Genomic DNA, 18,637 nt, shown 5'->3' with positions numbered 1-18,637 from the left:
GGACACAGACTGTAGTACACTACATAAATATTACACAGAATACATGTACATGTCCATCATAATGTGAACACAGACTGTAGTACACTACATAAATATTACACAGAATACATGTACATGTCCATCATAATATGAACACAGACTGTAGTACACTACATAAATATTACACAGAATACATGTACATGTCCACCATAATATGGACACAGACTGTAGTACACTGCATAAATTTACACAGAATACATGTACATGTCCACCATAATATGAACACAGACTGTAGTGTACTACATAAGTATTACACGGAATACATGTCCATGTCCATCATAATACGGACACAGTCTGTAGTACACTACATAGATATTACACGGAATACATGTACATGTCCATCATAATATGGACACAGACTGTAGTACACTACATAAGTATTACACAGAATACATGTACATGCCCATCATAATATGGACACAGACTGTAGCACACTACATAAATATAACACGGAATACATGTACATGTCCATCAATCCTTGTTTTTTCTAACTTCCTAATATTGTGACGTTGCTGAACAATATGCACTTTCATGTGTTTTTTCAGACTGCATTTGTTTTTATAAAACTTGTTGCATTCTTTACATTGGTATGATTGCTGACCAGTATGCATTCTCGTGTGTGTTTTCAGATCGCCTTTCTGGGTAAAACACTTGTTGCATTCTTTACATTGGTATGGTTGCTCACCAGTATGTACTCTCATGTGTGTTTTCAGATCGCCTTTCTGGGTAAAACACTTGTTGCATTCTTTACATTGGTATGGTTGTTCACCAGTATGTATTCTCATGTGTGTTTTCAGAGTGCCTTTTGTGGAAAAACACTTGTTGCATTCTTTACATTCGCACGGTTTCCCACCACTATGCACTCTCATGTGTGTTTTTAGATTTCCTTTCTGGGTAAAACACTTGTTGCATTCTTTACATTGGTATGGTTGCTCACCAGTATGTACTCTCATGTGTGTTTTCAGATCGCCTTTCTGGGTAAAACACTTGTTGCATTCTTTACATTGGTATGGTTGTTCACCAGTATGTATTCTCATGTGTGTTTTCAGAGTGCCTTTTGTGGAAAAACACTTGTTGCATTCTTTACATTCGCACGGTTTCCCACCACTATGCACTCTCATGTGTGTTTTTAGATTTCCTTTCTGGGTAAAACACTTGTTGCATTCTTTACATTGGTATGGTTGCTCACCAGTATGTACTCTCATGTGTGTTTTCAGATCGCCTTTCTGGGTAAAACACTTGTTGCATTCTTTACATTGGTATTGTTGTTCACCAGTATGTATTCTCATGTGTGTTTTCAGAGTGCCTTTCGTGGAAAAACACTTGTTGCATTCTTTACATTGGTATGGTTGTTCACCAGTATGTATTCTCATGTGTGTTTTCAGAGTGCCTTTCATGGAAAAACACTTGTTGCATTCTTTACATTCGCATGGTTTCCAAGCTCTATGCCTTCTCATGTGTGTTTTCATATTTCTTTTCTCGGTAAAACACTTGTTGCATTCTTTACATTTGTATGGTTTCTCCCCAGTATGCACTCTAAGGTGTGTTTTCAGGTGGCCCTTTTGAGTAAAACACTTGTTGCATTCTTTACATTGGTATGGTTTTTCACCAGTATGCACACTCATGTGTGTTTTCAGACTGCCTTTCTTGGAAAAACACTTGTTGCATTTCTTACATTGGTATGGCTGCTCACCAGTATGCACTCTCATGTGTGTTTTCAGATTGGTTTTCCAGGTAAAACGTTTATCACAAACTTTACATTGATATGGTTGCTCACCAGTATACACTCTTATGTGTGTTTTCAGGTGGCCTTTCTCGTTAAAACACTTGTTGCATTCTTTACATTGGTTGGGTTGCTCACCAGTATGCACTCTCATGTGTCTTTTCAGGATGCCTTTCCCGGTAAAACATTGTTTGCATTCGTTACGTTGATATGGTTGCTGACCAGTATGCACTCTCATATGTCTTTTCAGATTGCTTTTCATGGTAAAACGCTTGTTGCATTCTTTACCTTGGTATGGTTGCTCCCCAGTATGCATTCTCATGTGTATTTTTATGTGGCCTTTCTGGGTAAAACACTTGTTGCATTCTTTATATTGGTATGGTTGCTCACCAGTATGTACTCTCATGTGTGTTTTCAGATCGCCTCTCTGGGTAAAACACTTGTTGCATTCTTTACATTGGTATGGTTGCTCACCAGTATGTATTCTCATGTCTGTTTTCAGAGTACCTTTTGTGGAAAAACACTTGTTGCATTCTTTACATTCGCATGATTTCCCACCACTATGCACTTTCATGTGTGTTTTCAGATTTCCTTTCTCGGTAAAACACTTGTTACATTCTGTATATTGGTATGATTGCAGACCTCTTTGCACTCTCTTGTGTGTTTTCAGAGTACCTTTCTTGGAAAAACACTTGTTGCATTCTTTACATTCGTATGGTTTCCAAGCACTATGCCTTCTCATGTGTGTTTTCATATTTCTTTTCTCGGTAAAACACTTGTTGCATTCTTTACATTTGTATGGTTTCTCCCCAGTATGCACTCTAAGGTGTGTTTTCAGGTGGCCCTTCTGAGTAAAACACTTGTTGCATTCTTTACATTGGTATGGTTTCTCACCAGTATGCACACTCATGTGTGTTTTCAGACTGCCTTTTATGGTAAAACACTTGTTGCATTCTTTACATTGGTAAGGTTGCTCACCTGTATGCACCCTCATGTGTGTTTTCAGAGTGCCTTTCTTGGAAAAACACTTGATGCATTTTTTACATTGGTATGGTTGCTCACCAGTATGCACTCTCATGTGTGTTTTCAGGTGGCCTTTCTTGATAAAACACTTGTTGCATTCTTTACATTGGTTGGGTTGCTCACCAGTATGCACTCTCATGTTTCTTTTCAGAGTGCCTTCCTCGGTAAAACATTGTTTGCATTCTTTACGTTGATATGGTTGCTCACCAGTATGCATTCTCATGTGTCTTTTCAGGTGGCCTTTCTCGGTAAAACACTTGTTGCATTCTTTACATTGTTTTGGTAGCTCACCAGTATGCATTATCATGTGTTTTTTCAGGTGGCCTTTCTCGGTAAAACACTTGTTGCATCTTTACATTGGTATGGTTGCTCAGTATGCAGACTGTCGTCACTCTGGTATTATTCCTTGTTTGACATATTCCTGGTACTCAACTGTTCACTGAAAATAATAATACATTTCATTTTCTCAGTTTGTATCATATGTCAACTACAACTAAGTGGGTTGAATACGGTCAAATACAATTACTAAAATTGCCAGGTATTTAGCATTTCCAAAATAATGTATAATGAGTGCTTATAGGACGAATTGCATTATTTCAGTACGTTGATCTAAGCATATAGCAGTCATGCTGGGTTCTCATTGAATTGTTCTAAGTTTTAGCAAAATTCACACTTCAGAAAGTAAAGTAAAGTTAAACATTTTACATTTACATGTACACACTATGTTAATTCCACCAATTTATTTCCAGATTTTTAGTAAATTGTGAACAAACAGTGAAACTGTTTATGATGAAATTAATGTCATAATGGTTAAAAACTCAATATAATGAATGTTATTATTTTGAAACCATTGGATAAAATTTTTGAGTAGTGTTTGTGGTGGTTTCACTGGACTTTCAGTTCAGTACAAATGTGTGAGACAAATGTCTAACATCACATCAAGTATACCACCTTATAAACTAAGTAACTGTATGTGATCTCTAATAAACCTTGGTAAGCATTTTCAAAGTCCACGCATGTTATCAATATGGCTCCAAACACAGCATTTGTTAAAAAATAGCCATCAGCAAGCCATTTTTTTGAATCAAATCTAATGACATGCAAAATATGTCCATGTGAAATTTTAGGTCCATAATGGCAGAAATGCTTTTAATTTTGATGAATTTTTAGTAATAAAATGGCCCCCATTCAGCCATTTTGAATTAGATTATGAAACAAATGCACTTACATAAACCCGGTATATGTATAAATGATCTGATATGCGTTTGTGAAGTTTGAATGAAAATAGCATGGAGATGAAATTATAAGTTCTCGTGTCCAGACAGGGTCTAACTAGACTGAATCACTAGAAATGCTGGAATCCACTATAACATAATTTATTTTTCTATTTATTAATAAACCAATGAAATGCTTTAATATTTAATTGAATAAAATATATAAATGGTAGTAAACCTACTATAACTTGATCCCGACTTCTACATGGCATGGAGACGAAATACCAAAAACAAAACAAACTTTGACAAGGTCAAAACTACCACTAATTGGCTAAATGATGCATTTAGTGATTGCCAAGGTTTTGGTAGGCCTGCTTCAAGGTAGGCAAATCTGACTTTGGCTAAGTAAAGTTTGATAGCTGCGTTACTCAAAATGTCACTAATAGCAAAAGTCCTCTGAAATTGTTGGCAAACAGGACAGAGAACATTGAACATTGTGTATTTTAACAAATCTAACACGTGTTTTAAATCTGTCCTGTAATTCTGTCTAGTCTTGGGTGCAATTGCTAATTCCAGAGAGATTTCATTTCTTGGTCTGATTGTGGACAATGTGATATCTCATTTTGCGTTTGGAAAGTATATCTGCAATTTAATTCTGTTTGCCCGGAAGGGAGGCTGCTGACACAATTTTATTGTGCATAGCTGTAACACTCAGGCGCATCAATGAGTATCTGAAAATATGTTGCCCAAGTAATTTCACTGTTGAAGAACATATGAATCCTATTCCAAACTTGTAGAAAATGTTACCACAGTACAAGTTCAAAATGACAGTCCTGGTTTAAGGAAATATGGGGGTGCAGTTTTGATACTTACACTGATAAATACTGCAAATATTATCCAAGGTTTTGTGTTAGCATGATAAATGTTGTCAACATTTGAAGCACACAAAAGGGAGTCTTCGCAGAGAGCCTGTTCTGTATTTATTTATTTATTTATGTGTGTGTGTGTATTCCACTGATATCTCAAGAACAGTATGTTGTTTTTAATGAAACATGGTGCATATATACGCTTGGCTAATCCGCAGATTTGATGTTTTGGTTGAAACCATGCATATTCATTACCTAATTTGCACGATAATTAGCTAATTTTTGGCTATTCCATGACTCTTCTATTGATATCCACAGAGCCATTCATTGGATATGGATGAAACTTGGTACATGTATGCTCTGGACTAATGCACAGATTTGACAAGTTTTGGGTAAAAATCCATGTGAATAATCAACCTAATTTACATAATAATTAGTCAATTGTCGGCTTTTCCACCGATATCTCAGGTACTAATTATCACATTTCACAATGAAACTTACATAGATACATAGGACAATACACAGACAAATATGTGAAATATTGATTACCTAATTTACATAATAATTTTTCAGCTTTTGATATTTCAAGTACTTCATTACTTCATTACTTTTTAATGAAATCGGTACATAGATGCTCTAGAACAATCTGATTAATTTTGGTTAAAATGTGTGCATATTAATCAACTGATTTGAATAATTAGTTAAATTTTGGCTTTTACACTGATCAAAATACTAATCTCAAATACTAATGACCCCATTTTAGTGAGTGGTTCTTGAGAAAAATTTTAAAAATGCTAAAATTGGCTAATTGTTAGGGAAATTAATTGCACAGGTTTAAACCAAAAAATAGTGAGGCCTGCCCAATATCCCCGGGCATCTTTGTAGCAAGTTTCATTATAATATTATAATTGGTTCTTGAGATATCAGTGGAACAGTCACACACACACATATATACAGACACAGTAACTGCAAAGTCTCCCATTAAGTGCTTCGCACAATGGAGTAAAAAAGATGTTAGGAGAGAATCTAGTTTTAGGTTCGGATAGTTACCTCGGCATGGGGTGGGTCGGTGGATCAGTGGGGGTGTACCCTGTTTCTGATTTTGCGAATGGGGGGTCACCCTGTTTTTGATATCAGAACAAAAGATAAAAAAAAATAATCGTACAAATGTGTTCTCAATGATAACTATTACCTATATTGCCTATCAATTTTTTGATGCAAAAAAAAGTTAAAGGCTAAATGAGTCGAAGTTGCCAAATAACTAACAGATTGTGGAATGCGTCTTGAACTAAAATTATACTGTCAATGTGCTGCTGATATCAAACTGTTTTATTTAAAATCTGAAGTCACCATTGTATAAGACTGGATTTATCCAATTATAACAGGAGACGGAAAGACAATACAGCAATTAGTACAAAGAGCTGTGACAGCAAATCCAAAAATTTAAATTTGTGAAAATGCTTATATATAATTAAAATAAATAATGAAAAAATAAATAAATAGTTTTTTTTTTACTTTTAAATATATTTTGCTCTGTAATACACCAAAATCAAATACAAATTTAAGCAAAAATCAAAGTTTCCTTTGTTTTCATAAACACAGAATGTGCTTTGGGTGTAAAGCATTCCTGGTCTATAAGATATGAAAGATATTTTAAATTTCAATTAGTTTTCAAAGACTTCAAACTATAATGATGGGCTGGATCACCCACTTTTCTTTTATTTGATAGGGGTGGGTAAACTGAGATTTATAGCTGACAAAATGGAATCTGCCGGCCCTCTTAGGCCGAAGTAACTGACCAATCCCGTATGTTCACTGTTTACAAAGGCCTACATGTATTACCGATATTCGATAAATTGAGTCATGTACTTGAAGGAGGAAAGTGTCGTGAACTGAACTAAGTTGCGATTTAAATTCAACATACATACATGCTGGTTGGTTTTATCGCAGTTCTTCTGAATGTGACTTTATGAACAACGTACTATTCTCCCTAGAATACAAACATCATGGTGGTACCGCCACAGTGCTTTCGTTTGTCCTCAGACTAATATATAGAATATTAATATGAGGTTTGATCATCATGCCGGTCTTACTATGCCACAGTCTGTCACGGTGATATTGGATTCTGTTTGGATGGTATTTTACAGTTCTCAATAGAAAGAAAACTTCCAAAATATTTGTACGTGCACACGATCCAAACAGTGTGAACATGGACGTAACTTGATAGTACTTCCATGGTGTGATGTTACAGTAGCGCAAGGCAAGTCTAACGACGCCACAGTCTGTCACTGTGTCATTGACGACTTTGAAATTGATAGTTGCTAATAACTTGTGTGAATTTGTAACACTTTATCCTGAAAATATAACAGTTTCCGAAGTCAGTAATTTTACGCGTTGTATAATTAAGTGAATTGAGATAATTATGCAAAAGTTGTGCAAATTGTTACAACCATCTTGGTTTAAACATAGAGAGTATAGTAGATATACTGTCTATGGTTTAAATTTCCCCAGAATCGCCATGCTTGCTTGACAACGCCACGCTCAAAGTCATTACCGCCATGATCGATTTTTGCTTCTTTTCTAGTGTTCGCAGCTGTTGTTCATGGGGCCGTTTTAGGTCTTATGTTTTTCATAACATGGACGTAAGAACTAACTAGAGTAAGAAAAGCACTTAAGCACAGTCACAAAACATGAAAAGAACAAGATCATGTCACACAATCAGTAAATTAAAAAAAAAACTTACCGGTCACTAAATAAGAGCTAGAGAAAAAACGGAGTTATAAAAGAAGCAGACTTGTTAACCAGGAACTGTTACTGATGGGATACAAGCACACAGAAATCCAGTTTGTAAGATGGTTTACAACATTAATCTAAACAATTTGGGTTATGCCATTTATTTATAGGAGTTAGTTCATCCCACCCCGCCTTGGGCTCGTCGAAATTATCGAATGTTTATATTAACTAAACATGAGTAAACAAAATTGAACAATTATTCCATTTAAGTCGACAGTTATTAATTAATTCGGCAAGTCCAAAGGAAGGTAATTCTCATTTTCACATACAGTTACCCTTCATACCCTCTGCTATGAATGGTATGTCCCAGGCTAGACTGTGCGAGCATCGTGGAATGGGGCCATTGGTGACCCGTACTGCTTTGAAAGATGTAAATGTACCAGTTACACGCCTTACAGTTCCTTGGATAATTAGATATTAGTAGAATAGTAATTAATAGAATCACAAGCTGGTTGGCTGGTTGGCTGATTGGCGATCCGCTTCGCTCAACAACAACATGTTTTCGGCCCTTACGTTCAAAAGTCTCCCCTGTATATTTGTTATATCTTAATTACTCACTAATTTATGACTCTTACATTCATATTTTAGCAGGAAGTTGTTTAACTTTATATTATCAACAGATACTGTTGGCGTTTCCTTATTTTTGCGAGACTCTTTAAGTATCTTTTTCGTCAGAAACCCCGTTCTACTTCTTCAAACGTGCGAAAAAAACCGTCGATAATTGACTACTAGTAGGAGGAGTATGAAAATGGCATCATAGGAAAACTTTAAATTTGTCTACCGGAAATCAATGGCCGTTCTGTTGCTGTTGAACCGTCCCGCGAATCTTCCACATAGATTGCTATCTTACATCACTGCGACTAAAAGGTGGGTAGTTATTGCATTCAATTGGCACGGATCTAGAAGCCGTACCTACACACGAATTGGTGACGTCACAAAATACATGACCTTCAGTCGGGGTCGTTTCCTCGGTATATACGAATTGGTATATACAAATTACAATAAAGATACTTAAGACATTACACATAAGGTAAAACAAATCACGTGACAATATAATGATAATAACGGTAATAAATCCTAGCTTAAGGTAGCGAGACTATTATTTGCATACTTTTTTTCATCTTCTAATTGTGACCAAATGACTACAAATAGACCCAGGAAAGTATATATTTTTAGAATCGCCAGACTTCAAGCTTTTCAAAGGTGTGTTTGTCATGCCCGTATCTGCATTCTACGACGCGTTACTCAACCAAAGGTGAAAAATTACTTTTTCTGTAAAAAAAATAATTACGCATTTATGCTGGCGATAACAAGTATTTTTTTTCACTTTTCCTAGTTGTTTAATAGTCTGGTAATTTGAATGTGTCTGGTCAGTTTTATTCAAGCAACACGTTTTAAAAAATAGTGTGCTGAATTTCAATTACTGTTTTAGTCGCATTGCTCCCAACTCAAACCACAATTCGTTGGTAAATAATCAATGAAATAGTTTGTCTGGACACATTCAAGTTCCTCTCACTGTCACCTTAAAGCTGTGAAAATTTGGTGTTAATCCGACGATAATAAGTATACGTTATTTTTTGTTAAAGACCTTGTATTTTGAAAAACATAAACTCCTAGAAAACGTCAATGAAGTAACAGCAAAGATTTTCAAGCTTGTTTATCGGCACAATCAATTTGTTTTCCCATCAAGGTCTTTTTTAACATGTGTAGGGACATCCAGATGTGTAAGGCTATTGGAAACCAAAAAAATAAAGAAATGGGATAGCTATAATTGGATAAATTCGGCATATGAAAACACCAAAATCAATGATTTTTTTCAGTGGCTGTGTGACCTTGTGTCTGACACATTCATATGCAAATAACTAATCTGTGAAACAAATAGGGGCGGAGACAAACCACTCAAATGTTTGGAAACACTCATTGTGTGTCAGATAGCTACTGATAACACATCCTAACATTGCTTTGTCTTGAGTTTATCTTTGAAACTTATAGGCACACAGATTAAACCTGTGTTGTTGATTTTGGAAAACACTAGTGAGGCTGCCTTGCTTCCCTTCAGAAAATCTACATTTTAACCAACTTACATGACATTCTATGTTATGTTGACTTTATCACGTGAAAGTTTATAGTGCATTTCATAAATTAATAAATAAATGTGAAAATCGTAATTTTCAACACAAATAATGGTCTCGCTACCTTAACAGTTGAACAGAAGGCCCATATAGTCAGTCGGGTCACGACGAGGGCCACGCACTCTGTTCCAAAATGGCCGTCTTGTTGAAACTGGGTCATGGCGTGACGGGTGAGGAAGACATCATTAAACACTCTCAAAATCACAATAAAACGGGGAAGTGGTTGCATATTACGGCGTAGCCAACATGGGAAATAAAAAAACGCCCAATACAAACGACATGGGTTCGAATCGCACTAGATACACACTCACCAGAACTGAAGCAATCAGAAACCAGCAATCGTTTTGGCTTTTCCGTTCAACTCATCGGAACACTGGAGTAGTTAGAAAAATGAATACCACTCAACGACCAATGTCGTGGCGTGGTACACAAGCGTGCCATCAAAATAAAAAAAAATTAGCCTGAAAAGACAGTGGGTTCGAGTCCCGCTCAGAGCTACCGTAAAAACGTAAATGAACTGAAATCTCTCAAACCGTAAACAAGTAAGCAAAGAACGTCGCGAAAAAATAATAAACCTAACAAAACTCCACCATACAAAACTGAAAGAATAAATAATAAAATAACTTACGTCTTAAACTGGACGACGCGCAATTTGTTCAACAGTTTCCAGATTGTGACAAGAGATAAACAAGACCCAAGTCAAGGTAAGTTTTGTTAAAGTGTCGATGGCCGCGTTCACTATATTACGAAAACAATTCAGGCAACAGACGAATATCTTCTGTGGTGTTGTGGAATTTATACTGTGTCTGCGGAATTGTTGATTGAGGGTTCGAAGCCAGCAGTTAACATTTTGTTAGAAAGTTTCACAATTTAATCAAATATCTACCAGTATATTTATTTCATTATTTTAACAACTTTCAATAGTAGAAGTTGGTCAAACACGAGTTCTTACACCTAAATAAGTATCAAATATTTGTCGACACATTTATTCTCTCAATTTAACAATTTGTAATTTGTGGAAGTAAATTAAATGCGACTTTTCTAAACCAAAATAAGTCTAAAATATTTGTCCACACATTTAGTCTCTCAATTTAACAACTTGTAATTGCGAGAATTAATCAAACGCGAGCTGTCTACACCAAAATAAGTCTAAAATATTTGTCCGCACATTTATTCTCTCAATTTAACAACTTGTAATGGTGTAAAATAATTAAACGAGAACTGTCTACACCAAAATAAGTCTAAAATATTTGTCCACACATTTATTCTCTCAATTTAACAACTTGTAATTGTGGGAATTAATCAAACGCGAGCTGTCTACACCAAAATAAGTCTAAAATATTTGTCCGCACATTTATTCTTTCAATTTAACAACTTGTAATGGTGTAAAATAATTGAACGATGGCTATCTACACCAAAATAAGTCTAAAATATTTGTCTGCACATTTATTCTCTCAATTTACCAACTTCTAATGGTGTAAAATAATTAAACGAGAACTGTCTACACCAAAATAAGTCTAAAATATTTGTCCACACATTTATTCTCTCAATTTAACAACTTGTAATTGTGGGAATTAATCAAACGCGAGCTGTCTACACCAAAATAAGTCTAAAATATTTGTCTGCACATTTATTCTCTCAATTTAACAACTTCTAATGGTGTAAAATAATTAAATGAGAGCTGTCTACACCAAAATAAGTCTAAAAAATTTGTCCACACATTTATTCTCTCAATTTAACAACTTGTAATTGTGGGAATTAATCAAACGCGAGCTGTCTACACCAAAATAAGTCTAACATATTTGTCTGCACATTTATTCTCTCAATTTAACAACTTGTAATGGTGTAAAATAATTGAACGATGGCTGTCTACACCAAAATAAGTCTAAAATATTTGTCTGCACATTTATTCTCTCAATTTAACAACTTCTAATGGTGTAAAATAATTAAATGAGAGCTGTCTACACCAAAATAAGTCTAAAATATGTGTCCACACATTTATTCTCTCAATTTAACAACTTGTAATTGTGGGAATTAATCAAACGCGAGCTGTCTACACCAAAATAAGTCTAAAATATTTGTCTGCACATTTATTCTCTCAATTTAACAACTTCTAATGGTGTAAAATAATTAAATGAGAGCTGTCTACACCAAAATAAGTCTAAAATATTTGTCCGCACATTTATTCTATCAATTTAACAACTTGTAATTGTGGGAATTAATTAAACGAGAGTTATCTACACCAAAATTAATCTCAAATATTTGTCCACACATTTATTGTGACAATTTAACCACTTGTTAATAGTGGGAATTACTTAAACGCGACTTGTTTAATCAGTTGACATCAATGCAACTTACCCGCAGACAGTGCACAACAGAGTATCATTATTGAGCAATTATAAACAGGAACGTGTCTTGGCATTAGGGTTAGGGTCGGGTCAGGTATGGGCAACGGAATTATTAACAGTAACGTGTCTTGGCATTAGGGTTAGGGTCGGGTCAGGTATGGGCAACACAGATGGCAAACACCCACTTGGCAAAATGTACACGAACGGGTTATGCCATGTATATAGTTTACACAAGTAAAAACACAAAATTGCCGATTTTTGGGACAATTGTAACTCAATTCTAGAAATATGTTTTATTTCTATATATATATATATATATATATATATATATATATATATATATATATATATATATATATATATATACACACACACTACACACTATATACTCTTATCAAATGCAAACACAACCAGTCATTCCATCGTGGTCTTGTGGGTCAGTTCTCTACATAGTGATCAGGAGGACCCGGGTTCAATTCCCTTGCCTGCCCATCTTTTTCTCGCAAACACTATTTGGCAACAAGTAACCTGTAGAATACTGTGTGGGTAATATTTTTTATATTGATTTTTGTTGCATTTGCAGCAAATAGTTACCAAACAATGAGAAATCTATAGGATTGAATATACCCCACAGGTGGCTTCACGTGCATTGTTCATAGTTCATATGGTGCTTACACCAGGATTTAATTACAGCACCTAGGCGGTATGTGGTTACAGCTTAATGTTCGAGTAATCGCAAGAAATTGACATGACAATAGAAATTCATTAAAGACTGCCACTCCCATGCAATTAACAGCGAGTGAAATTCCTGGGATTGAAACATATATTTTGAAGTCACTGATGTAGGCAACGAATAACTGCAAGTTGACATAAAGACGAGGTAGTTTATTTAATCAGTGGTCAACTAGAGGCTGAAATTATAATTAATTTGTTTATTTCAATTTCTCCTGACGTCAAATAGAATACACTGGTGAAACACGGTAGTAACTGTGGGTGAAAGGATGTTTTGGGGTGTAGTTTACATTGTATATGGAGTGGTAGGGTCGGGTGTAATGTGTTCATTTCCAACTATTATGAAGTCACGTAGAATTTCACTTAATTTATTTTTGCTGACATGTTTTCAAGCATTACATGTGAATCTAATTTTCACTGCGCTGTGTCTCAATATAGTATGAGGGAAATGGCATATTCACTGGAATTTATTTCAGGGGAAAAATGTTTTCAGTGATAATGAAGTATTATGACAGATACCCTCCCCGTGGCTTTCATTGCGTGTGGAAGTTATTTTCACGAGTGATGCGGTGTATCCTGCTGCCGTACTTTCACGAGCGAAGCCACGGGGAGGGTGTGGGGTTCTGTTATTATACACATGTCCCATATTTGATTATTTCATATTAAAAAAAGAACGTGCAACAAACCGGGATAGAAATTTAGATCGGGGAACCCAATTGCCATTAATATGCTCCAAGACAGTGCTGCGACTTAGCAACGCTTGTCAGTGTAGAACGCGTGTCGCTGTACGTGTGAAAATAAAATAATCAGACGTCTAATTTAAGTCATTGTCCGAATAAATAACTCGTGGATGTTTAAGCGCGGTGGTCGTAGCACAGCGCGTGTTCGAATTTCATGTAAATAAACAATGTATTTTACACGCGTTGTATACGTCGCTGTGAGTCCCATATCGAACAGGACGCGACACGACGACTGTCGCCCTTTAGTTGGGACCACGACAGAACCAGAACTTAAACTGGGCGACTACGATACACGGTTGATGTTGAAGTTAAAAGTTCCTCCACAGATCTGTACATTGGCAAACATGCCGTGCAACTGCGGTACTCCACTGACGGAATGACTTTCGTTGAAATCGGTCGTCGCTGACTCGTGAGCTGCACACTACAACCTCGTTTGGGATGTTGCTTGCTTGTCGTGGATAGACTGAGTCTTGGTTACCGGTTAAATTTTGCTAATTTGGCGTTGGTAATCTTTATTTGGAACTGAGTAACGCCGCAACGTCGCCAGCAGAAATCTCATGGTATATCGATGTTGATGGTTGCGGCTCCATATTAATCGGAGATTTTACTGCGGGTCCAGGCAGCGGGTGGATCTTCCGAGAGCCCTTCAAGATTTATAAAACTCAGATTCCAGGTGGTCAACAAACATTAAGTTCTCCCAATCCTAGTATTCTATGTGATGTACATCTAACATGCCAAAAATGCTGGTGAACAATTTGAACCTGACAAAAATACTTGAAATAGATACCAGGAAGGGGAGGGGGGGTAAAAGAAAAGTTATATAACATTTGTATTAAAATACACAAGTTTGTCCAACTCCCTGTGATACAACACCTCAGACATAGCTCATTGTACTCGGCTGGAGTGTGGGCAAAAAGTTACTATTTGAATTTTTGATATCTTTTTTCATTAATGAGAAAGTTGACCCCGAAGTTAGAGTAATTGTTCAGCAGGAATGGCTTTTTAACTCTTCTGTGATTTTTTTTTTGGCTTGGCTGATTTTGTCACGGTTCATACTTGACAGGCAGGTCGTACCATCACTAATTGGAAAAACAATCCTGACCCACCGCTACCATGGCAACAGCCAAAGTCTTGTAATAGCAGTGCCCAAATGATCATGCCTTTTATTTTGGCTACGTTGCGCACTGGTAAGAGATCACCGGCGCCGACATTGTTACCACTGTCAACGTAATCCCAACGCAGCTTTGAACTTTGAATAAAATGTAAATGCTGCTTCCAATCTAGAAAATACTATCGCAAAACGATTGGAAATTATACATTTAACGGCTGAATACGTCCTAACAATAAAATAAAGTGACTTCTAATGACTGCCATGTTATTTTGCAAACCTCGTATAAGGTGCCCGGTTTTAGTTATAAACAGACGTTAGCTTCACGTTCATGTCCCTTCCATGATAACAGCCGAAAACATATTGCTTGTTTTTTACCGGTTTTCATTGGCAACCGAAGTATTTTTATTTTGTAAACAAATTTTCGTCTGCTATTTTTATTCAGTTCAAATCGTTCAGCAAAATTTTTGGCATATTAGGTGTACATCACATGGAATACTACGATTGAGAGAACTTGATGTATGTTGACTGATTTTTATCATAGTACGAAGTACCAGGAAGTTACTCAGTTCCAAATAAAGATTACCAACGTCAAATGAGCAACATTTGACTGGTAATCAAGATTCATGTAATCCATGGCTAACAAGCAACATCACAAGCGAAGTTGTAGCATGCAGTAAGTCATCCCGTCAGTGGAGTACCGCAGTAACACGACATGTTTGCCATCAGCATTGTATTCAAACGAATCACGTGGTGTGCCGTTCTCGTTCAAACCCGGGATTCGATCAATAGGAGAGTCCCATTAAAAAAACACATTGCAAATCATGCAAGTTCAACATTTTCAAACCAATATACTAAAACAAAAATGCTCAGAGATGTAAATGAAGGATAGATATTACTTTTCACTATACACATCTCTGTTGATACTATCCCTCACATATTGTACTCCCAATTACTCCTGCGTAAAATGGACTAGCCTCTTCTTGTTGACATTCAGACTAAAATCACGTGACAGGCTGTTAAAATTGGCTGTTGCATACTCTTTCGCCGGTCTGGAAAATGTGTTTAATTAACTCACATTCAAGCAACAATGCAGATTTTCCAGTGGGAGTGAGACTATTCAAACTCTGCCACTAAAAAATAGGGGTGTTTTCAGCAAAAAACGAATAACCCTGGAATACACACAATATACTGAATTTCGGAACAAATTGTGCATTACTTACAGCAGCAGAATACCACAGAAATATCAGACGAAACATGAAAACACTATATATTGTATTTCAGCCTGGACCCTCTATATTGCAATTCAAGGAATTAACCCCATATGTGCATCCATTTCCCACCTTGGTATCATCCACCCCTGAAAACAAACTCTTAATACCACGCTGAAGCGTTTGGTAATAAAGCTAAATATGACAACAAATTATTCAATTTGCATGACTACCCACTTAGCTCAATTGATTTGTACTATGTCAGCAATGTGAGCGATCGCTGGTTCGAATCCAGTATGTTTAGTTAGATTTTTGAATGCTAGTGAAGACAGTGCGCTGGGAACTCAAAGATCGCAAGTTCGAATCATGGATTGGACACTCCTACAAAAGACATGAAAGACGTTAAAAACATGAACAGCTGATTCAAAAACTCAAGTCAGAAAAACAGAACACAAGAATACTACCTCACATGGAAGCCAGTCGAAGTTGACGAAGAACGAACACAGTTGACAGCTGTAGTGCAACAACAGACACGAGGAGCATGGCTGCTCTCCAAATGGGTCCCTTCTTTTGTATCGACCCCCTAATGATTACTGATCCCCCTTTCTAACTCTTCCGCCAAAAATAATATATCGCCCCTTTTAAAATGTATTGACCCACAAATTAATGAATATTCATGAGCACAGAAACTTTACGTCATGAATAAATTAGCATAATTTAAAAAATTGCATAAAGTGTAGGTATGTCTTCTGGAGTCCTGCCCATTCAATTTGTTAACAAACATGTACAAATACTCAATAATGGGAGGTGGGTGTTTCATGATTGTAATCGCTTCGTGGACAGTTGTCGCTGACGCTGGTTCCAGTGCCAAAGACAGAGTGCTCGTTTACTAGTGCAGTGATGTGATGGTGTGAGCTGCAGTCCGGGCGCTATGAATTGGGAGATACAATGTAATCAGCAATCATAACTAGCATATAAATTGTTCATGTTGCTTCTAAAATATGCCAGTACTATTCGAAAATATTGGGTACGTTCAGTGAAGTGAGTGACTCAGGCCGACAAACAGCTTGTCGCAGTTTAGTCGGTCACCACTTATGCTGATCATGGAAGTAAAAAACATCTCCAGTGTTTTTGTAATTTTGGTAATGTGTTTTAAGATATCTGATTTTTTGACTCCCATGTGCGAAGCACAAAATGGGAGTCTTTGCAGTTAGTGTGTCTGTATGTGTGTGTGTGTGTATGTGTGTCCGACTGTTCCACTGCTATCTCAAGAACCATACATCGGTTTTTGATGAAACTTGGTGCATAGATGCTCTGGGCCAATGCGCAGATTTGATTAGGTTTTGGTAAAAATCCATGCTCGTTAATTACCTAATTTGCATGATAATTAGCTAATTTTTAGCTGTTCTATGACTGTTCCACTGATATCTAAAGAACCACTCATTGGATTTTGATGAAACTTGGTACATAGATGCTCTGAACATATGTGCAGATTTGATTAATTTTTGGTAAAAATCCGTGCATATTAATTACCTAATTTACATGATAATTAGCTATTTTTTAGTGGTTCCATGACTGTTCCACTGATATCTAAACAACCACTCATTGGATTTTGATGAAACTTGGTACATAGATGCTCTGAACTAATGCTAGGTTTTGATTAGTTTTTGGTAATAATCCGTGGATACTAATTACCTAATTTGCATAATGATTAGTCAATTTTCGGTTTTTCCACTGATATCTCAAGTACTAATCATCACATTTCAAATGAAACTTGGTACATAGATGTCATACGACACTGCACAGACCTGATAGTTTTTATGGTAATATCAGTACATATTAATTACCTAATTTGCATAATTAATTAATTTTCAGCATTTGATATAAGTAGTTAGCATTACATTTCAATGAAACTTGGTACTTACATACTCAAGGACTATGCAGAGATTGATTGTTTTCGATAAATATTTGTGCATATTAATCACCTAATTTGCATAATTAGTTAATTTTCAGCTTTTCCATGGGTATCTCAAGTACTAATCATCGCATTTCAATGAAACTTGGTACATAGATCCTTTAGGACTATGCAGAGACCTGATTAGTTTTAGGGTAAATAATTGTGCATATTAATTACCTAATTTGCATAATTAATTTTCAGCTTTTCTACTGATATCTAAAGTACTAATCATTTACATTTCAATGAATCTAGAATTATGCAGACCCAATTAGTTTCCTGTAAATATTTGTGCATATTAATCACCTAATTTGCATAATTAACCAACTTTCACACTGATATCTCAGGTACTATACATCACATATCAATGAATGTACATGGATGCTGTAGGACAATAGACAGACCTGAATAATTGTGGGTTACAATCTGTACATATTAATTACCTAATTTGCATAATTAACCAATTTTAAGCTTTCACACTGATATCTAAAGTACCGTAAAAACTCCAAAATTTCGACCGGTTTTAAATAATTGGCGTTAGAAATGTGACATGTTTTTAGAGTCGTGGCCGAGTTGTAACTCAAAATCTAAACAAAGTCATCAATTATGACATCAGTATTATGACAAGCAAAACAAAACATCAAGACGCGCAGAAGAGGTCAGCACAAAACTAATAGGTCAAAAGACAAAGCTGTCTCGCACTACCTAGGAAAACTTGCGAATGTTCGAAGTACAGGTACCCATTGGACAAAAG

The 18,637-nt window shown here is 36.0% G+C and overlaps 1 protein-coding gene across 1 annotated transcript in view; it reads right to left on the bottom strand.

The window, feature by feature from the left end:
- Positions 1-278: 278 nt before the first annotated feature.
- Positions 279-18,637, bottom strand: part of LOC144351787 (uncharacterized) — a 48,658-nt gene continuing 30,299 nt past the window's right edge. Inside the window, exons 2-4 of the mRNA XM_085507319.1 lie at positions 2,505-2,924; positions 623-2,252; positions 279-343 (exon numbers count right to left, since the gene is read on the bottom strand). Of these exons, the coding sequence (XP_085363445.1) occupies positions 279-343; positions 623-2,252; positions 2,505-2,924 (2,115 nt within the window). The remainder of the gene's footprint in view (positions 344-622; positions 2,253-2,504; positions 2,925-18,637) is intronic.

Source organism: Saccoglossus kowalevskii, chromosome 13, assembly GCF_978046115.1.
Source record: "Saccoglossus kowalevskii chromosome 13, keSacKowa6.1, whole genome shotgun sequence".
Taxonomy (NCBI): domain Eukaryota; kingdom Metazoa; phylum Hemichordata; class Enteropneusta; family Harrimaniidae; genus Saccoglossus; species Saccoglossus kowalevskii.
The sequence above is the reverse complement of the archived record's forward strand: the minus strand, read 5'-3'. Positions and strand labels throughout refer to the sequence as shown.